Raw genomic sequence first — 23466 nt, forward strand, 5'->3', positions numbered from 1 at the left:
CTGAGTATTTTGTCATATAAACTATATTGAACATATAATTTGCCAAATTGGTATACTATTTGGAATGTGGAATTTTCATAAACCAATCTGTAAACAGTCAAGTTTAGCTAAATATTTGTTTATACATGTTGCTGATGATTTCAATTGATAGTGTATGTACCAGGTCACTTCTCCTCTGCAACGTAAGGGTGTGACTGTAATGACAAAATGGCTTTGTTATGAAAGTATGCTTAAATATGTCAAAAGTATTTGAGAAAGCACACCAAACAGACCTATTGGCCGGATTTTGAGTGGTACAATGTGTGGTTACCATCGTTAGACTAAATAGGTAAGGTACTGTACGTCATCATTGCATTTCTCTGAAACCATCTCTCCACACCACAGAAGTCTCAGCCAACATCATGGCAGCATTAGGACTCCTATGGCTTGTGGCCTGTGAGTATTTTCTACTTTTCAAGTAATCTTTTTAATTATTTTCATATTTAGGTTAATTTCCTGAACAAAATACTTTCCCTAAGTGTGTTAATTTTTCCATGAAGCCACAGCATCCATCCTTGTCAAATGTGAAGACGCAAATTCTGAACACAAAAGTAAAGTATTTCTGTATATATTATTTGGTGATTAGTGATTCGTGTTTCGTCAATCAGTGTATAAAATACAGTATATACTTTTAAAACGCAAATTATCTTCTTAATAATAAACTCACTTACACTTACGGGAAATTCTAACTTTCAAAAAATGTTTTAAGGGTTCACACCTTATTGGTATTTTTTTTATGCAGAGATCTACCCAGCAAAGATCTTTGGACCGTCTAATGTGGCTGAAGGGGTAAAAGTCAATTTTAAATGTAGCACTACTGGCATCAGAGGACACCAGGACAATGTAAATGTTTACCTTTGCAAGAATGGAGTTGGGATAAGAATTGCAGCGCTGGACAACAGTGAAGATGAAACCATTTTCACCATGAAGGATGTTACAAAAGAAGACTCAGGCAACTACAGCTGTGTTTACAGCAGAGATAAACTTCTACCCAGTCAATTGAAGTCAACAGGGGAGAATTTAGTAGTCTTTAAGGTCGATGGAGAATGGAAAGGTAAGATTCTGTCAATATTTGTGTATAATGTATGTTTGTAATTCTAAGATTGCTATCCATACTGTATATTTGTCCATTTGTTGCAGTGCAGTTTGAATATTTGTCATTCAGACACATTTTCAGCCAATATATTGCTTTGTAAAGAAAGGCTACGTACTCAAGACTCAGCATCAAGTAAAACACCAGCTTCTACTTTACACCAGAGTCTAATATATCAATGGTCTTCAGAGAGGGACTAAAGAATGTGGGAGCAAGAGTGGCAGCAGCCTTGGTCCTCCTGTTTCTGATGCTGTCTGTACTGCTGTTACTGTGGAGGTACTGGGGGATCCTGAAACAAAGTAAGTGAAGTTGACAGTCTCTGTTTGGTTTAGGCCAGGAATCAATTCTTAACACTGTAACTGGACAGCCGAAAATTCAGCTTTTAAAAGCATTTTCCCCGCCGTTCGCGGAGATCGCATTCACAAAACGCTGCAGATGACGGCTCAATCGGAAATTCCCTTTTAATGTCAAGCAAGCAATGTGGAATTTGGAATTTTGATAAACCAATCTGTAAACAGTCAAGTTAAGCAATATATTTGTTTATATATTGTAACTGTAGATTAGTCCACTAGCAGTTCGCATTCACAAAATGCTGCAGATGAGGGCTCAATCGGAAATTCCCTTTAAATGTCAAGCGAGCTATAACGCGGATCTAATGCAGATATTATTGAATCCCAGCCTTACAATCCCCATGTCTAGCTATGTGACATGGTGGGGGAAAGTGAACAGATGCTTGACGTTAAACTAAGTGTCTATGTATAGTAACACAATGGTTTAAGTCATTCCTTACTGTTGCTTTCTGTTACAGTGATAAGCAGTGACCATCGACCGAGGTACAGAAAGCCTACCATATAAAAACAAAATACTACTTGATTTATCAATGTCCACATTGTTGAGACAGGGTTAAAATATTTGTACTCTTCCCTTAGTGAGAATCAGGATACGGATCAAACCTACAGTCTAATCTCAGTTGTACCAGGTACAGTATATCAGTTCATATTTTAACATAGCATATTTTGCATCACATATAGTTCATTTTCTTTTAATAAAGTTCTTTAAGTACTAAGTTATACTGTATGTTTTCTGTCTTTGATTTTCTTATGCTGGATGTTCTAGTCGCAGCTGGTGTAATGTAAGTTTCTCTTCAATTGCATTTTTTTTTTAAATGGAAAATTATGCAATTTCACCACAATATTGAGATTATACAGTTTTTATAAAAGTGTCATAGGCCTGGGTTAGTTTCCCTATTTTGGTCCAGAAAATATCTGATATGCAGTATCTTTGATGAAACAATGAAGTTACCATATAGGTTTAGTACTTTTCATACAATACCCTTTCACAGTCTAACATGATTTCCCTTTTCCATGGCTTCTGTAAGTTATTTACAATGGTGTCAATGTCTTGTCTGTTCAGTAGTGAGGTCCCCCTTGATGGTGATGAAGGAGCCTATTCCATGATAGGTGACTGGAGAGTTTGTCTAATCATTACATTATTAATAATAACCTAGCAGAGAAAGCCCTTGGTTTATGATATACTGTATCTGACATTTAAAAAACATTATTTCTAATACAGGACTGAAATCATCAGGGCATCAAAGGTAAGACATTTTAGTAACTGTAACGCAGACGCTGGGAGATGAGAAGTAAGTACAGGGTGTAATAATAAATAAACATAGAACAAAACAAGACCTGCGTCTGGACATGAGAAACATAACATTAATGCTGACTGGGGAATCAACCTGAGGGACTGACAGATATAGGGGAGGTAATCAATGACGTGATGGAGTCCCATAATTAAGCGCAGGTGCGCTTAACGATGGTGGCAGGTGTGTGTAATGATGAGTGAACTGGTGACCTCGAGCACCGGAGAGGGAGAGCGGGAGTAGACTTGACAAGTAACTACTACATTATTTCTAAATCCTATACCAGACACAAGATATGACACAAATAATAATAATAATATTTAATTTGTAAAGTGCATTTCCCACACTCAATATGCATAAATGATAAATGATATATAACAAATGATAAATTATATATGCCTGTAATATTTTCCTTAAACAGAAGGAGTCCTGAGCCCTTGGGTTCAGAAGGTGTGTCAGGTATGTATGCAATGTCATAGTTGTTCCTCTCTTTTCAGGAGTCCCTTAGCCTTTACAATACATAGAACTGATCTCTGTTTTATTCCCAGCAGGCATGGGATCGGATGTTCATCAGTAAGTCTGAATCCTGCTCTTACTCTTCCTTCAGTATCAAGGAAATGTATGAGGCTTATTGTTGATATTTCTCTAATTATATATTTAAATGTATGAGTTTGAAGTACATTTTCTGTTTCTGTAGCTCTCCAACTGATCGTCCAGGAGATGAGGCACTGTACAGTGTAATAACTAGAGGTGGGTACTAAAAAATAAACAAGTAAAATAATATACGTACATGTACTGTCTGATGGGTTACAAAGGTAGGTTCACATGATACCTATTTTTATCTGTTGTCTGTTATACTGACATAGAGTAAGAGGCAGCCCTGAACATCACACGTAACCACATGCTACACAGGTTGATGAATTTTTAGCCACATGCACACAGAGACCAACAGGCCTGCAGACAGAGGAAGGCAACGTGAGCAACGACTCATAACATAACACAAGTCCCACACAACTCAAACCACAGTGTGTCTGAGGTATATTTATATAAAGATACACTTAACTGTAATGATTTGGTTTTGCACAGACACTTCATTCTCAGAACACTCAGTTAACTTTCTCTACATACAGTATGCAACATGTTTGACTAAATCTACCAACCTCTCCCCTCAGTGGAAAGACCAGAACAGCAGGGTGAAACTGACATCTATGCCAAAGTGACCAAAACAAAGAAGGAAAAAGAAAAACAGGACCCTGTCTACAGTCTGCTGAAAAAATAAACAGAGAGAACACCATGATACTGTATACTTTGTCATTACAAATACAGTAGTGCTATACAGTAGTATATGACATTTGAAATGACACGACAGAACATGTGGTTTATCTGCCCTTTTGGTAGAAGAGGGGATATTAATACTGTACAGCTAGGTGCATGTTTATTGTGTCGATTCGTTTTTTAGGACGAGGATCGCATAGGAGTGACACAATCTGACGTAAGACAATGCTCTGATACAGCATCAAGTAAAACACCAGAGTCTAATATATCAATGGTCTTCACAGAGGGGCCAGAGAGTGGAGAAGAAGTTGGGGAAGCATATGGAGTTGAACATGTGAGACTGGTCAATGTAATCCGATTGATAAGTTCAGCTGTTGTGGTCATACTTCTTCTAACTCTATTGACTGTTAGTTACTGCTGTCCAAAAAGGTAGGCTAATCATAATGTCGCTTTCTGGAGGAGACAAACATTAATGAACTGACAGATAAATACTTTTTCTTGAGAAATATGTGGTTATACCATATAAAATACATGTTTTACTGTACTTACCACATATGGAACAATTGTAATTGAACCTACAAAGGGTTATGCATTTAAAACTGTTACTTCTACAGTGGGACACATAAAGTACCAAATGGTTGCACACACAGTCAGCTGAATCTCTGACTGGTAGGATGGGTGATAGGTAACGTGTTCAATAAACTATACAAACTGAGAATTTTATCATATCAACTGTATTGAACTTGTAATTTGCTAAATTGGTTTACTGTTTGGAATGTGGAATATGGCATTTTCATAAATCAACCTATTAACAGTGAAGTTTATCAGCATGTAATTATTGTTCTTTGGCGTAAAATGAACAGTTTAGTAACATAAGATATTTGTTTATATGTTGAAACTGTAGATTAGACCACTAGCAGTTCTGCAAGGAAAACCTGTTCATATTACTGTAAAAGTGATAGTAAATAAATAAACAAATTTGATATAAAATTCTACATGTTTATGATGATTTCATTTGACGTCTATATGGGCCTGTATGTACCAGACTGTCTTCCTTAATGGCACTCCTCTTGAACATAAGGGTGTGACCACTGGCGTAGGGGAAACCTCCGCAGCCCCCATAAGGCGGGCAGCCCACAAGCTTTGGGGGCCCATGCGCCCGTCATCTCACACCTATGTCTAAATTGTATTACTTTTTCAAATAAATAATTTTGACAGTAACCCTCCTTTTTAATTTCCACATGTAGCAAGTGAAGTATTTGTGTTGTCCAGTCTACATGGTAGTAGGTGAGTCAGACAGACAATATAGTTTTCATGCATCTAATTAGCCTATTTCTCAGGGGCATCCCGCCTCGGCCTCCTCACCTACTGGGTATCAAGTTTTAAAAAGTTACGTGAATCAGGTCATATTCGGATGGAGAGTGATAAACAAAATACCAAATGGCAGTGGCGGTGCGTGGGTAAAATCACCAGGGAAGGCAAGCCCCCCCCCCCCCCAAAAGAAAAGTCATATTACAACCTATGTTGTGATAATTGCGTTGTTTGCTCTACAACCTGTTAGTTCATATGCCTTGACAACGTGATATATAGGCCTAAGGCCGAGACAATAAGAAGACACAGTGGCAGAATAAATTCAACCACACATTTGTTTCGTTACAAAACCGGAGAGCAACATCTGTCCGGTGAAGTCCACAAAGCATATTGCATGTAACAAACAGTTACATGACCTACAGCATGGTCAAGCAAGGTAATGTTTCAGACATTTTCGTACTACTAAACAACTATTGATTTAGAACCACTGAAAGTTACCGTAAGTCGCAAGAAAACAAGAGCTGCCTCCACTATTCCAGCACCATTTCAACATCATCTAATCACCTATGCTTAGTCTAATACAGTGACAACTAAAAGATACTAAAAACTATTTAGTCCAATCAACGTAAGCTAAATATGATGTGGCTGTCCATGGTACTGATTTATGTGTGTGTGTGTAGGCAAGTAGAAAAAACATGTTGACTCACCCTACTTGTATAGAAACGGCAATGCCATCCTCCTCTTTCATGTTGCCTAAACGGTCCATTACTCTGTCATACAGTACACGCTTTTAGTGTTTGTTGTCCTATGCTACCTGGCTAAAATGATTGCTCGCTAGCCTAACTTCCTTTCATGGGCAACGATGCACCAGGCCAGCTAGTTAACATTAGCATACTACATCTAGCTACATGTTGAACTTCCATCCTCTCAGGCCAGGGGCACAATGTATGAATACGCTGTTATAATCATTGGCCAGCACGGAGAATTAAGTAAAACCACATGTCCAAATCCCTATCTCCATCCATGGTTAATTTAGAAAAGGGATGATTTTAGCTAGCTAGCCACCAGAGGACAACGACACAACGAGATGCAACAATTCAAGTTTTTTTCTGTCAATGACGTTTGGCTTCTGATGTGATGTGATTGGTCTGAAGCCAAATCCAAACTGGCTTCCCTTGACACTTTTTATTTTGATGCACCAGGACCATTCACAGCTGAGCTCATTCAGTTTAGCTCAATGCTGATTGGTTATTATTATTATTAAAACATTTTATCAAGGGAGGCCAAATGCTCGCTGGCTTCCCTTGCAGTCAATGCTACAGGCAAAATCCTATTTGATCAAACTCATGCCAAATTAACGAAGATAACCACATCAGCAAAGCTACCACCTGGTCCTCGACTGATGAAACACCATCACTGGTGGAAGCTAGTAGGCCTATTTGTATGCAGCAGTTAACACTAGCAGCCTCTCAGTCCTGACAGAGACATCACTTCCCGGCCCAAGAAATGACAGCGGCCTTGCTCCTCCTCTTTTTCCTCCCCTCGAAAATATTGACAGTTCTCCACAGATATTTAAATGGATGTATAAGTGTGAAGCATCCAGTTGGCATTTTCACCCACGAAAAAATATGGTGATGAGAGGAAGCCCTGTAGCCGACAATAGGAGAAGATGGAGCCAGATGGATTTTGGCGGATATTATGCAAATGTGATAATCGATTAAACATTTGATCTCAATACAGTTATCTGTTCCCAAAGCTAATAATAAAAAGCCATTTAGCAGACGCTTTTATCCAAAGCGACTTACAGTCATGCGTGCATAAATTTTTTTTGTGTATGGGTGGTCCCGGGGATCGACCCCACTACCTTGGCGTTACAAGCGCCGTGCTCTACCAGCTGAGCTACAGAGGACCACAGCTAGAATATGTTACGAACAGATTGGACTAAATTTAGTAGATTTAACCCTTTGCCAAAGTAAAAAACGCACACTTCACAGACTAGGCGTTCCCTAACGGAAATATGCAAATACATGCTAGAACGCGCCAATAGGATCTCGCTAGCTCCTGCTTGGCTCTTCCCCCCTTGTTCTGCTCACTATGACTCATTTGTTCCCATTGGAAACGACAGGCTGTGGTCGACCTTGGGATAGTTATAAAAATCTTTGGTTCATCTAGCGAGAGTGCCAGTCCTCCTTCTACGCCTTCTCCTGACGAATGCCAGAAACCCAGGGTCGCTCATGAAAGCAACCCCCCTTCTGAAAACACTGATAAGCCTACGAGTGATGAGACAGGTAGCCCTGACAGCGTGGAGTCCGAGTTTCAATGTGTAATATAAATAGGCTACCAGCTAATACTGTATACAGCTATAGATAGACTAGTAGGCTAGACTGCGTCGTCTGCATAATTAAACAATCCCTAGTAAGCTATTGTTTTGACAGCGGAATGATTGTATTATTTGGCATTAATAGACTGGTTTTATACAGCAGAAACTTTCAATCCAAGCTGCGAGAGAGCGCGAGGACGGTAACGCCTTGATCACACCGACAGCGTCAATGCACAAAATAGTAAGCAGCATCACCTGGATATGTGTGCAACAAAAGTTCAACATTCACCTTCTGCTACCATTTCTGTCAAGCCGTCTACGCATACAGTTTGACGCATACATTCGATAAATCAAATTTATGCGCCACACAGAATGCACTGCAACTGCCTCTGCAACGCAATGCTGCAAGGCAAACAAATGTACATCTGGTGTAACCAAAATGCAATGACGTTGTCGGTGTGATCGAGAAGAAAGAGACAATTTATGCTTGATCCGAAAATGTGGTCGGAGGTGCCATATGGAGGGTGTGAAGCAGTTGGCATGCAGAGGCCAATCTAGCTCCGTACCGCATCGCCGTGCACCTCTCAAATGTTGTAACAATGCGGAGGGCTCCATATAGCTCCGCATTGACAACATTTGTTGACGGTAGGTGGGGGCGGGAGGTCCTGTATAAACACAGACTCACTTCCTTGACAACTTCCCTTTCAACAGCTCTGCTCCACAAAGAGCAAGAAGTATGAATGCCCTCACTTCTGCAGAGGCCGTATCACAGTATATGCTGTAGGGCCACTGCAGATGAGGGATTGACATTTACATTACATTTTAGTCATTTAGCAGACGCTCTTATCCAGAGCGACTTACAGGAGCAATTAGGGTTAAGTGCCTTGCTCAAGGGCACATTTACGTCATTTAGCAGACGCTCTTATCCAGAGCGACTCACAAATTGGTGCATTCACCCTATAGCCAGTGGGATAACCACTTTACAATTTTTTTGGGGGGGGGTAGAAGGATTACTTTATCCTATCCCAGGTATTCCTTAAAGAGGTGGGGTTTCAAATGTCTCCGGAAGGTGGTGAGTGACTCCGCTGTCCTGGCGTCGTGAGGGAGCTTGTTCCACCATTGGGGTGCCAGAGCAGCGAACAGTTTTGACTGGGCTGAGCAGGAACTATGCTTCCGCAGAGGAAGGGGAGCCAGCAGGCCAGAGGTGGATGAACGCAATGCCCTCGTTTGGGTGTAGGGACTGATCAGAGCCCGAAGGTACAGAGGTGCCGTTCCCCTCACTGCTCCATAGGCAAGCACCATGGTCTTGTAACGGATGCGAGCTTCAACTGGAAGCCAGTGGAGTGTGCGGAGGAGGGGGGTGACGTGAGAGAACTTGGGAAGGTTGAACACCAGACGGGCTGCGGCATTCTGGATGAGTTGTAGGGGTTTAATGGCACAGGCAGGGAGGCCAGCCAACAGCGAGTTGCAGTAATCCAGACGGGAGATGACAAGTGCCTGAATTAGGACCTGTGCCGCTTCCTGTGTAAGGCAGGGTCGTACTCTCCGAATGTTGTAGAGCATGAACCTGCAGGAGCGGGTCACCGCCTTGATGTTAGCGGAGAACGACAGGGTGTTGTCCAGGGTCACGCCAAGGCTCTTCGCACTCTGGGAGGAGGACACAACGGAGTTGTCAACCGTGATGGCGAGATCATGGAACGGGCAGTCCTTCCCCGGGAGGAAGAGCAGCTCCGTCTTGCCAGGGTTCAGCTTGAGGTGGTGATCCGTCATCCATACTGATATGTCTGCCAGACATGCAGAGATGCGATTCGCCACCTGGTTATCAGAAGGGGGAAAGGAGAAGATTAGTTGTGTATCGTCAGCGTAGCAATGATAGGAGAGGCCATGTGAGGATATGACAGAGCCAAGTGACTTGGTGTATAGGGAGAAAAGGAGAGGGCCTAGAACTGAGCCCTGGGGGACACCAGTGGTGAGAGCACGTGGTGCGGAGACAGCTTCTCGCCACGCCACTTGGTAGGAGCGACCGGTCAGGTAGGACGCAATCCAGGAGTGAGCCGCGCCGGAGATGCCCAGCTCGGAGAGGGTGGAGAGGAGGATCTGATGGTTCACAGTATCAAAGGCAGCAGACAGGTCTAGAAGGACAAGAGCAGAGGAGAGAGAGTTAGCTTTAGCAGTGCGGAGAGCCTCCGTGACACAGAGAAGAGCAGTCTCAGTTGAATGACCAGTCCTGAAACCTGACTGGTTTGGATCAAGAAGGTCATTCTGAGAGAGATAGCAAGAGAGTTGGCTAAAGACGGCACGCTCAATAGTTTTGGAAAGAAAAGAAAGAAGGGATACTGGTCTGTAGTTGTTGACATCAGTGGGATCGAGTGTTGGTTTTTTGAGAAGGGGAGCAACTCTCGCTCTCTTGAAGACGGAAGGGACATGGCCAGCGGTCAAGGATGAGTTGATCAGCGAGGTGAGGTAGGGGAGAAGGTCACCGGAGATGGTCTGGAGAAGAGAGGAGGGGATGGGGTCAAGCGGGCAGGTTGTTGGGCGGCCTGCAGTCACAAGTCGCAGGATTTTATCTGGAGAGAGAGGGGAGAAAGAAGTCAAAGCATAGGGTAGGGCAGTGTGAGTAGGACCAGCAGTGTCATTAGACTTAACAAACGAGGATCGGATGTCGTCAACCTTCTTTTCAAAGTGGTTGACGAAGTCATCCACTGAGAGAGAGGAGGGGGGGGGGGGGGGGGATTCAGGAGGGAGGAAAATGTGGCAAAGAGCTTCCTAGGGTTAGAGGCAGATGCTTGGAATTTAGAGTGGTAGAAAGTGGCCTTAGCAGCAGAAACAGATGAAGAAAATGTAGAGAGGAGGGAGTGAAAAGATGCCAGGTCGGCAGGGAGTTTAGTTTTCTTCCATTTCCGCTCCGCTGCCCGGAGCTCTGTTCTGTGAGCTCGCAATGAGTCATCAAGCCACGGAGCTGGAGGGGAGGACCGAGCCGGCCGGGAGGATAGGGGACACAGAGAGTCAAAGGATGCAGAAAGGGAGGAGAGGAGGGTTGAGGAGGCAGAATCAGGAGATTGGAGGGAGAAGGATTGAGCAGAGGGAAGAGATGATAGGATGGAAGAGGAGAGAGTAGTGGGAGAGAGAGAGCGAAGGTTGCGGCGGCGCATTACCATCTGTGTAGGGGCAGAGTGAGTAGTGTTGGAGGAGAGCGAGAGAGAAAAGGAAACAAAGTAGTGGTCGGAGACATGGAGGGGAGTTGCAGTGAGATTAGTAGAAGAGCAGCATCTAGTAAAGATGAGGTCAAGCGTATTGCCTGCCTTGTGAGTAGGGGGGGACGGTGAGAGGGTGAGGTCAAAAGAGGAGAGGAGTGGAAAGAAGGAGGCAGAGAGAAATGAGTCAAATGTGGACATAGGGAGGTTGAAATCCCCCAAAACTGTGAGGGGTGAGCCATCCTCAGGAAAGGAACTTATCAAGGCGTCAAGCTCATTGATGAACTCTCCAAGGGAACCTGGAGGGCGATAGATGACAAGGATATTAAGCTTAAATGGGCTAGTGACTGTGACAGCATGGAATTCAAATGAGGAGATAGACAGGTGGGTTAGGGGAAAAATTGAGAATGTCCACTTGGGAGAGATGAGGATTCCTGTGCTACCACCCCTCTGACCAGATGCTCTCGGGGTATGCGAGAACACATGGTCAGACGAGGAGAGAGCAGTAGGAGTAGCAGTGTTTTCAGTGGTAATCCATGTTTCCGTCAGCGCCAGGAAGTCGAGGGACTGGAGGTTAGCATAGGCTGGGATGAAGTCAGCTTTGTTGGCAGCAGAACGGCAGTTCCAGAGGCTGCCTGAGACCTGGAACTCCAGGTGTGGGGTGCGTGCAGGGACCACCAGGTTAGAGAGGCAGCAGCCACGCGGTGTGAGGCGTTTGTGTAGCCTGTGCAGAGAGGAGAGAACAGGGATAGGCAGAGGCATAGTTGACAGGCTGTAGCAAATGGCTACAATAATGCAGAGGAGATCGGAATGAAATGAACTAAACATCTGGGAGAGGAGAGAGCAGGGCCTCCCTCACCAAAACTTCCACCTCAGAAACTATAATTGTTTCACTGAACCACCCGAACAAAAACTCTCCCAACTTCCACCTTTAGAAATCAGAATTGTTGTGAACCACAGCGGTTCAATGTTTAAAGGAATAGACTCAACCCACTTTATTCAGCTAGCTAACTATGACACCATAGCTAACTAGCATGCTAGCATCCAATAACACACAGTTTAGCACCAACACTTGGTCACAACAAACCACCAATAGTGTGTTGACACACTAAGCAGATAATTCGTGTCCGTGTCTAGTTCCTTTCATAACGCAGCAATAATTAAACGTTGGCTAGCTTAGCACAAATATATTGTATTTAGCTGCCACAGTACAGCACACAATGGCTACTGTGTTGACTCTGTTCGAAAAACGGCTAGCTAGCTAGCTTCGTGCTACACCCGGCACCGCCGAAGACAATGCCAACCTACAGTAACTACCCACAACAGCCCACGATGCCTAACTATGACAACATAGCTAACTAGCATGCTAGCATCCAATAACACACAGTTTAGCACCAATTGACCATGCATAGCCTTTGAGGTAGGCTATCAGCCTACAGGACAGTTGTATATTTACAGTTGTACATTTGAAAGCTAATAGGAAGACTGTGTTACACATTGCAAAAAGATCTAACACTGTCACTCCCCATAGCTTACAAAGCTTAAAACAGACTCAAATATCAAATGTTGTTTAAAACAAATGTCCACTTGAGATACCCAACCTACATCATTAGTCACTACATATGAATCCCACAGCCTCTACTCTCTAACTTTACTGATACAGTTATCAAGGTGGCAGTGCACTAGAAAGTCAAAGAAGATGATAAAGTAGTAACCCTCTATCAGGATTAGACCCATCCGTTTTATACATTTTGGATAATGTTTTACAGCTTTGTCATTCTTTTATTTTTATTTTTTTATCAGCTTATTTAATTATTTCATATATTTTACATGTGATAAAGCCACACAGAGGTCCAGAGATTATTACAGACACCTGTAATATCTGGAAGACAAACAATAGTAATACACTGACAGATAAATACTATTTCTTGAGAAATATGTGGTTATTGTCACGGTTTCGGCCGAGGCTGCTCCTCTTCCTTGTTCGGGCAGGCTTCGGCGGTCGTCGTCTCCGGAGTACTAGCTGCCACCGTTCTATGTTTCATGTTCATTTGGTTTTGTCTGTTCATAACACCTGTCCCTTATTTGTGTCTTAATTGTTCCCTTATTTAGTTTCGTGTGTTTGGGTCAGGTGTTATGCGTGATTGTTTATGTCAGCCTGCCTCTACGAGTTTGGTTCTCTCGTTATTGTGTTATTTCGAGAGCTCGCACTGCGTGCGCTTTTCTTGTTGTTTCCGCACTGTTGTTTCGTGCGTAATTGTTCGCGCCACCCGGTTGGGTTGGCGACTGATTATTGTGTTTGGACTTTAGTAAAGTTCTGTTGAAGTCCTCCTGGTTTCCTGCGCCTGATTCCTACTTATCCACCTACACCACTCTGACAGAATCACGCATCACTTCCATGGAATCAGCAGGAGCGACCGCGCCGACAGCCGAGATGGCTGAACGTCTTCGTGGTCAGGAGGACCGCATCAACCAGGTCTGTCACGCCCTGGAGGGGGTGATGAATACTCTGCACCAATGGGAGACCAGCGGGGTTCCCACACCTCCACGAACCGAACCAGCCCCATCGGTCAGCCCTCCTGTCTCATCTCCGGAACCTAGTGGGATTCGGCTCTCGCTCCCGAGGGCGTACGACGGCTCCACTGCCGGGTGTCAAGGGTTCCTGCTGCAGGTGGAGCTCTACCTCGCCACCGTACACCCGGCGCCCTCGGGACACGAGAGCGTCTCAGCCCTCATCTCCTGTCTCACCGGCAAGGCGTTGGAGTGGGCCAACGCCGAGTGGAGGAGAATGGACGCGGCTACTACGAACTATGCGGAGTTCTCCCGCCGCTTCCGTGCTGTGTTCGACCATCCACCAGAAGGGAAGGCGGCGGGGGAACGTCTATTCTACCTCCGACAGGGGATGAGGAGCGCCCATGACTTTGCCTTGGAGTTTCGGACCCTAGCGGCTGATGCAGGGTGGAATGAGCGGGCCCATATCGACCATTTCCGCTGCAGCCTCCGGGAGGACGTCCAGCGAGAGTTGGCGTGCAGGGACACGTCGTTGACTTTCGACCAGCTGGTCGACATGGCCATCCGGCTGGATACCCTGCTCGCCACCCGTGGGCGTCCCGGAGGGGGGGGTTCGCCCATTCCACTCTCCAGCACCTCCGAGCCGAGCCCTATGGAGCTCGGAGGTGCTGGCGCTAGGGAACGGAGGAGGAGGAGCCCGAGGGGACCCGGCCCTTGCACCAACTGTGGTCGTGGAGGGCACACTGCGGCTAGGTGTTGGGGCGGGTCCTCCAGTGAGGGAGATGGCAGGTCACGCATTGGGGGGTCCCCCCAGGTGAGTAGGCGCCCTGCTTACCCAGAGCTTTCTGTCGTGCACCTAACCTTGCCTGTTTGTTTCCCACAGGTTGCACCTCGTTCCCAGCATAAGGCGCTGGTAGATTCAGGCGCAGCTGGGAATTTTGTAGATCGCCAGTTCTGTATAGAGTTAGGGATTCCCCTCCTTCCAGTGGATAAGCCTTTCCCCGTCCATGCCCTAGATAGCCGTCCGTTAGGGTCTGGGTTGATTAGGGAAGTCACAGCACCCCTTCAGATGATGGCGCAGGAGGGTCATGAGGAGAGAATTCAGCTCTATCTGATTGACTCTCCTGCGTATCCGGTAGTGCTGGGTCTTCCCTGGTTGATGACTCATGACCCTATTATTAGGTGGCGAGAGAAAGCTCTTAAAGGGTGGTCTGCTCAATGTGAGGGGCGGTGTCTGGGTGTTTCCATAGGGGCGACCTCGGTGGAGAGTCCGAATCTAATGCCAGCACTGCAGATTCCCCCCGAGTATGAGGATTTGGCACTGGCGTTCAGTAAGACTAGGGCGGCGCAGCTGCCGCCTCATAGACGGGGGGATTGTGCGATAGATCTCCAGTCAGGAGCAGCTCTCCCGCGGAGCCATGTGTATCCCTTGTCTCAAGAGGAGAGAAAGGCTATGGAGACATACATCTCTGAGTCTCTTAGACAGGGATACATACGGGCCTCCGTTTCACCCGCTTCCTCAAGTTTCTTTTTTGTGAAGAAAAAGGATGGAGGTCTGCGCCCGTGTATTGATTACCGCGGTCTCAATCAGATCACAGTGAAGTACAGCTATCCACTTCCTCTGATTGCGACGATGACGGAGTCACTGCACGGTGCGCAGTTCTTTACAAAATTGGATCTTAGGAGCGCATATAACTTGGTGCGCATTCGAGAGGGCGATGAATGGAAGACAGCGTTTAGCACGACTTCCGGACACTACGAGTATCTAGTCATGCCATATGGGTTGATGAATGCTCCCTCAGTCTTCCAATCCTTCGTCGATGAGATTTTCCGGGACATGCAGGGACAGGGAGTAGTTGTGTACATCGACGACATTCTGGTGTATAGTCCTACCCGTGCTGAGCATGTAGCCCTGGTGCGCCGAGTATTGAGGAGGCTGTTGGAGCATGACCTATATGTCAAGGCAGAGAAATGTCTGTTTTTCCAGAAGTCGGTCTCCTTTCTGGGTTACCAGTTATCTGCGTCAGGGGTGAAGATGGAGGTAGACCGGGTGTCAGCTGTGCGTAATTGGCAGACCCCAACCACTGTGAAGGAGGTGCAACGGTTCTTGGGTTTTGCGAATTATTACCGGAGGTTTATCCGGGGTTTTGGACAGGTGGCAGCTCCCATAACGTCTCTGTTAAAGGGGGGTCCGGTGCGCTTGCGGTGGTCAGCTGAGGCGGACAGGGCATTTGGGAGACTGAAGGACCTGTTTACCTCGGCGCCGGTGTTGGCGCATCCGGATCCCTCTTTACCGTTCCAAGTAGAGGTGGACGCGTCAGAGGCCGGGATAGGGGCCGTTCTTTCCCAGCGTTCTGGCACTCCACCTAAACGCCGTCCCTGTGCGTTTTACTCAAAGAAGCTCAGTCCGGCGGAGCGGAATTATGACGTAGGAGACAGGGAGCTGTTAGCCGTGGTACAGGCCCTAAAGGTGTGGCGGCATTGGCTCGAGGGGGCTCAACACCCTTTCCTCATTCTAACTGACCATCGTAACCTGGAGTACATCCGGGCAGCTAGGAGACTGAATCCTCGCCAGGCTCGCTGGACTATGTTCCTAGCCCGGTTTGTGTTTAAAATCACATACATCCCTGGGTCCCAGAACGGGAAGGCAGATGCTCTGTCTCGGCGGTATGACGCAGAGGAGAGGTCAGTTGAGTCCACGCCCATACTACCGGAGTCTTGTCTGGTTGCTCCGGTGGTGTGGGAGGTTGATGGTGAGATCGAGCGGGCGTTACGCACCGACCCGAGTCCTCCACAGTGTCCTGTGGGTCGGACGTACGTTCCGCTCGAGGTACGCGATCGCCTCATTTGTTGGGCTCATACGTCCCCCTCCTCTGGCCATCCGGGTATCGGCCGGACAGTGCACTGCCTTAGCACGAAGTACTGGTGGCCAACGTTAGCTAGGGATGTGAGGATTTATGTCTCCTCCTGTTCGGTGTGTGCCCAGTGTAAGGCGCCCAGACATTTGCCCAGGGGTAAGTTACAACCCCTGCCTATTCCACAACGACCCTGGTCCCACCTCTCGGTGGATTTTGTTACCGACCTTCCCCCCTCACAGGGGAATACTACCATCCTGGTCGTTGTGGATCGGTTCTCTAAGGCCTGTCGTCTCCTTCCCATGCCGGGTCTACCCACTGCCCTACAGACCGCAGAGGCTCTGTTCACCCATGTCTTCCGGCATTACGGGGTACCCGAGGATATAGTGTCTGACCGAGGCCCCCAGTTCACCTCTAGAGTGTGGAGAGCATTTATGGAACGGTTGGGGGTTTCGGTGAGCCTTACCTCGGGTTACCACCCGGAGAGTAATGGGCAGGTTGAACGTGTCAACCAGGATGTGGGTAGGTTTCTGAGGTCATACTGTCAGGGCCGGCCGGAGGAGTGGGCGAGATATGTGCCCTGGGCCGAGATGGCACAGAACTCTCTTCGCCACTCCTCCACCCAACTAACCCCTTTTCAGTGTGTGTTAGGGTACCAGCCGGTGCTGGCACCATGGCATGAGAGCCAGATCGAGGCCCCCGCTGTGGATGAGTGGGTACGGCGCTCGGAGGAGACGTGGGACGCTGCACACGTCCATCTGCAGCGTGCCATACGTCGACAGAAGACGAGCGCCGACCTACACCGCAGTGAGGGGCCAGTGTACGCACCTGGAGATCGAGTCTGGCTCTCAACCAGAAACCTGCCCCTCCGCCTGCCCTGCCGGAAGCTGGGTCGGCGGTTTGTGGGGCCATTTAAAGTCCTGAGGAGATTGAACGAGGTGAGTTATAGGTTAGAACTACCTGTTGATTACAAAAATATTAACCCCTCGTTCCATGTGTCTCTCCTCAGGCCGGTGGTAGCTGGTCCACTCCAGGACTTTGAGATTGAGGAGACTCCTCCGCCCCCGTTGGACATCGAGGGGGCTCCGGCGTACACCGTGAGGTCCATCCTGGATTCTAGACGCCGGATGGGGGGTCTTCAATATCTCGTGGAGTGGGAGGGGTACGGCCCGGAGGAGCGGTGCTGGGTGCCAAGGAGGGACGTATTAGACCAGTCCCTACTGACCGAGTTCCATCGGGGTCATCCTGCGCGCCCTGCTCCGCGTCGTCCGGGTCGTCCCCGAGCTCCGGGTCGGCGCACGGCTGGAGCCGCGCGTCAAGGGGGGGGTACTGTCACGGTTTCGGCCGAGGCTGCTCCTCTTCCTTGTTCGGGCAGGCTTCGGCGGTCGTCGTCTCCGGAGTACTAGCTGCCACCGTTCTATGTTTCATGTTCATTTGGTTTTGTCTGTTCATAACACCTGTCCCTTATTTGTGTCTTAATTGTTCCCTTATTTAGTTTCGTGTGTTTGGGTCAGGTGTTATGCGTGATTGTTTATGTCAGCCTGCCTCTACGAGTTTGGTTCTCTCGTTATTGTGTTATTTCGAGAGCTCGCACTGCGTGCGCTTTTCTTGTTGTTTCCGCACTGTTGTTTCGTGCGTAATTGTTCGCGCCACCCGGTTGGGTTGGCGACTGATTATTGTGTTTGGACTTTAGTAAAGTTCTGTTGAAGTCCTCCTGGTTTCCTGCGCCTGATTCCTACTTATCCACCTACACCACTCTGACAGTTATACCATATACAATGCACATGTTTTACAGTACTTACCACATATGGAACAATTGTAATGGAACCTACAAAGGGTTATGTATTTCAAACTGTTACTTCTACAGTGGGATACATAAAGTACCAAATGGTTGCAGTCACAGTCAATAAAACCCCTGGTAGGATGGGTGATAGATAGAATGTTCAATAAAATATACAAACTGAGTATTTTGTCATATAAACTATATTGAACATATAATTTGCCAAATTGGTATACTATTTGGAATGTGGAATTTTGATAAACCAATCTGTAAACAGTCAAGTTTAGCTAAATATTTGTTTATACATGTTGCTGATGATTTCAATTGATAGTGTATGTACCAGGTCACTTCTCCTCTGCAACGTAAGGGTGTGACTGTAATGACAAAATGGCTTTGTTACGAAAGTATGCTTAAATATGTCAAAAGTGTTTGAGAAAGCACACCAAACAGACCTATTGGCCGGATTTTGAGTGGTACAATGTGTGGTTACCATCGTTAGACTAAATAGGTAAGGTACTGTACGTCATCATTGCATTTCTCTGAAACCATCTCTCCACACCACAGAAGTCTCAGCCAACATCATGGCAGCATTAGGACTCCTATGGCTTGTGGCCTGTGAGTATTTTCTACTTTTCAAGTAATCTTTTTAATTATTTTCATATTTAGGTTAATTTCCTGAACAAAATACTTTCCCTAAGTGTGTTAATTTTTCCATGAAGCCACAGCATCCATCCTTGTCAAATGTGAAGACGCAAATTCTGAACACAAAAGTAAAGTATTTCTGTATATATTATTTGGTGATTAGTGATTCGTGTTTCGTCAATCAGTGTATAAAATACAGTATATACTTTTAAAACGCAAATTATCTTCTTAATAATAAACTCACTTACACTTACGGGAAATTCTAACTTTCAAAAAATGTTTTAAGGGTTCACACCTTATTGGTATTTTTTTTATGCAGAGATCTACCCAGCAAAGATCTTTGGACCGTCTAATGTGGCTGAAGGGGTAAAAGTCAATTTTAAATGTAGCACTACTGGCATCAGAGGACACCAGGACAATGTAAATGTTTACCTTTGCAAGAATGGAGTTGGGATAAGAATTGCAGCGCTGGACAACAGTGAAGATGAAACCATTTTCACCATGAAGGATGTTACAAAAGAAGACTCAGGCAACTACAGCTGTGTTTACAGCAGAGATAAACTTCTACCCAGTCAATTGAAGTCAACAGGGGAGAATTTAGTAGTCTTTAAGGTCGATGGAGAATGGAAAGGTAAGATTCTGTCAATATTTGTGTATAATGTATGTTTGTAATTCTAAGATTGCTATCCATACTGTATATTTGTCCATTTGTTGCAGTGCAGTTTGAATATTTGTCATTCAGACACATTTTCAGCCAATATATTGCTTTGTAAAGAAAGGCTACGTACTCAAGACTCAGCATCAAGTAAAACACCAGCTTCTACTTTACACCAGAGTCTAATATATCAATGGTCTTCAGAGAGGGACTAAAGAATGTGGGAGCAGCCTTGGTCCTCCTGTTTCTGATGCTGTCTGTACTGCTGTTACTGTGGAGGTACTGGGGGATCCTGAAACAAAGTAAGTGAAGTTGACAGTCTCTGTTTGGTTTAGGCCAGGAATCAATTCTTAACACTGTAACTGGACAGCCGAAAATGCAGCTTTTAAAAGCATTTTCCCCGCCGTTCATGGAGATCGCATTCACAAAACGCTGCAGATGACGGCTCAATCGGAAATTCCATTTTAATGTCAAGCAAGCAATGTGGAATTTGGAATTTTGATAAACCAATCTGTAAACAGTCAAGTTAAGCAATATATTTGTTTATATATTGTAACTGTAGATTAGTCCACTAGCAGTTCGCATTCACAAAATGCTGCAGATGAGGGCTCAATCGGAAATTCCCTTTAAATGTCAAGCGAGCTATAACGCGGATCTAATGCAGATATTATTGAATCCCAGCCTTACAATCCCCATGTCTAGCTATGTGACATGGTGGGGGAAAGTGAACAGATGCTTGACGTTAAACTAAGTGTCTATGTATAGTAACACAATGGTTTAAGTCATTCCTTACTGTTGCTTTCTGTTACAGTGATAAGCAGTGACCATCGACCAAGGTACAGAAAGCCTACCATATAAAAACAAAATACTACTGGATTTATCAATGTCCACATTGTTGAGACAGGGTTAAAATATTTGTACTCTTCCCTTAGTGAGAATCAGGATACGGATCAAACCTACAGTCTAATCTCAGTTGTACCAGGTACAGTATATCAGTTCATATTTTAACATAGCATATTTTGCATCACATATAGTTCATTTTCTTTTAATGAAGTTCTTTAAGTACTAAGTTATACTGTATGTTTTCTGTCTTTGATTTTCTTATGCTGGATGTTCTAGTCGCAGCTGGTGTAATGTAAGTTTCTCTTCAATTGCATTTTTTTTTTAATGGAAAATTATGCAATTTCACCACAATATTGAGATTATACAGTTTTTATAAAAGTGTCATAGGCCTGGGTTAGTTTCCCTATTTTGGTCCAGAAAATATCTGATATGCAGTATCTTTGATGAAACAATGAAGTTACCATATAGGTTTAGTACTTTTCATACAATACCCTTTCACAGTCTAACATGATTTCCCTTTTCCATGGCTTCTGTAAGTTATTTACAATGGTGTCAATGTCTTGTCTGTTCAATAGTGAGGTCCCCCTTGATGGTGATGAAGGAGCCTATTCCATGATAGGTGACTGGAGAGTTTGTCTAATCATTACATTATTAATAATAACCTAGCAGAGAAAGCCCTTGGTTTATGATATACTGTATCTGACATTTAAAAAACATTATTTCTAATACAGGACTGAAATCATCAGGGCATCAAAGGTAAGACATTTTAGTAACTGTAACGCAGACGCTGGGAGATGAGAAGTAAGTACAGGGTGTAATAATAAATAAACATAGAACAAAACAAGACCTGCGTCTGGACATGAGAAACATAACATTAATGCTGACTGGGGAATCAACCTGAGGGACTGACAGATATAGGGGAGGTAATCAATGACGTGATGGAGTCCCATAATTAAGCGCAGGTGCGCTTAACGATGGTGGCAGGTGTGTGTAATGATGAGTGAACTGGTGACCTCGAGCACCGGAGAGGGAGAGCGGGAGTAGACTTGACAAGTAACTACTACATTATTTCTAAATCCTATACCAGACACAAGATATGACACAAATAATAATAATAATATTTAATTTGTAAAGTGCATTTCCCACACTCAATATGCATAAATGATAAATGATATATAACAAATGATAAATGATATATGCCTGTAATATTTTCCTTAAACAGAAGGAGTCCTGAGCCCTTGGGTTCAGAAGGTGTGCCAGGTATGTATGCAATGTCATAGTTGTTCCTCTCTTTTCTGGAGTCCCTTAGCCTTTACAATACATAGAACTGATCTCTGTTTTATTCCCAGCAGGCATGGGATCGGATGTTCATCAGTAAGTCTGAATCCTGCTCTTACTCTTCCTTCAGTATCAAGGAAATGTATGAGGCTTATTGTTGATATTTCTCTAATTATATATTTAAATTTATGAGTTTGAAGTACATTTTCTGTTTCTGTAGCTCTCCAACTGATCGTCCAGGAGATGAGGCACTGTACAGTGTAATAACTAGAGGTGGGTACTAAAAAATAAACAAGTAAAATAATATACGTACATGTACTGTCTGATGGGTTACAAAGGTAGGTTCACATGATACCTATTTTTATCTGTTGTCTGTTATACTGACGTAGAGTAAGAGGCAGCCCTGAACATCACACGTAACCACATGCTACACAGGTTGATACATTTTTAGCCACATGCACACAGAGACCAACAGTTCTGCAGACAGAGGAAGGCAACGTGAGCAACGACTCATAACATAACACAAGTCCCACACAACTCAAACCACAGTGTGTCTGAGGTATATTTATATAAAGATACACTTAACTGTAATGATTTGGTTTTGCACAGACACTTCATTCTCAGAACACTCAGTTAACTTTCTCTACATACAGTATCCAACATGTTTGACTAAATCTACCAACCTCTCCCCTCAGTGGAAAGACCAGAACAGCAGGGTGAAACTGACATCTATGCCAAAGTGACCAAAAACAAAGAAGGAAAAAGAAAAACAGGACCCTGTCTACTGTCTGCTGAAAAAATAAACAGAGAGGACACCATGATACTGTATACTTTGTCATTACAAATACAGTAGTGCTATACAGTAGTATATGACATTTGAAATGACACGACAGAACATGTGGTTTATCTGCCCCTTTGGTAGGAGAGGGGATATTAATACTGTACAGCTAGGTGCATGTTTATTGTGTCGATTTGTTTTTTAAATACTGCTTTGGTTTTGAACTTTTTCCTCTGCATTTGATTCAGTCTACAGTCTGTGTGCTTTCTTTGAGCCTAGCAAAGATGTACATGACATTATTCAACCTTTCATTCAATAAAAACAAACCAAGCTTGAATAAAAACATTATAAATTCAAACAAAGTGTTAGCCAATGTTTTCCACAGGTTTGTTCTGCCAACATGAAAATACCAATGAACTAAGACACAAATTAATAATAAGACAAGACTGAGACACACATAGAGAAAGAGATGTAGACAAAGGAGAGTATGTTGCAGGCTAATGTAGTTACAGTGTTTCCATAGCAAGCTCAGTCTAATGGGAGAGGGAGACAGGGCTGAGTAATAGACAAGCCACCATTATCATGTCTCCCAGAAGAGGGGGAGAGGAGGGGAGAGGAGGAAAGGAGTGGGTGTCTGGCTGCACCATATTACCATTTCTCCACACGCACCATGACCCAGGGGCTAGGCAGAATAGATTGATTTTTCCCTTCCAGCATTTTCCATTTGCTGTCACTCTCACAAGGCATCGTCATCATAGACCAATGTCTCACGCCAGATGGCGTCACTCCTACGCGACGCTCGTCCCTCAACCCATCAGTGGAGACGGCCGTCGGGCTATCTGATGTGAGACAATGCATCATAGACATGATGGAGTTATTTGGCTCACACACATACACACACACACATTCACAAAATAACATCTCAAAATCTAAATCTTCTCATCCCACAGGTGCTCCAGCTAGTATCAGGGGTATGAATGCTGTATATTAGGCAAGCTCTCAGCACACACATACAGATACACACATGCTCCTCCACCCCTATTAACCCTGCCATTAAACCTGAAGCAACAGTCTGAAGCTACCTTAGTAAGACGTATGGCTGAGGCAGCCTCGCTGCTAGCCACTGTCTATGGAGAGAGAACGAGAGAGAACAATAGCAGTGTGCTGGATCTATGTAGGTAGAGCTGCTGGGGCAGGGCTTGCAGTGTAGACACTTGGCTGTGGATAGGTTACAGGCTGCAGGCAGTGTG

At 44.8% G+C, this 23466-nt stretch overlaps 1 protein-coding gene across 1 annotated transcript; it reads left to right on the forward strand.

Annotated features, from left to right (window-relative positions):
- Window positions 1-1310: 1310 nt before the first annotated feature.
- LOC311111326 (uncharacterized protein) lies at window positions 1311-4053 on the forward strand (the record flags this gene model as incomplete). The annotated part of the gene is made up of 10 exons (XM_084154049.1): window positions 1311-1431; window positions 1941-1965; window positions 2062-2111; window positions 2249-2264; window positions 2546-2592; window positions 2705-2729; window positions 3196-3233; window positions 3326-3347; window positions 3472-3524; window positions 3947-4053. 10 exons carry the CDS (start codon window positions 1311-1313, stop codon window positions 4051-4053), a joined length of 504 nt encoding a protein of 167 aa, XP_084010175.1.
- Window positions 4054-23466: the final 19413 nt, after the last annotated feature.

Source organism: Coregonus lavaretus, assembly GCF_964263955.1.
Source record: "Coregonus lavaretus genome assembly, chromosome: 37".
In the NCBI taxonomy this organism is placed as follows: Eukaryota; Metazoa; Chordata; class Actinopteri; order Salmoniformes; family Salmonidae; genus Coregonus; species Coregonus lavaretus.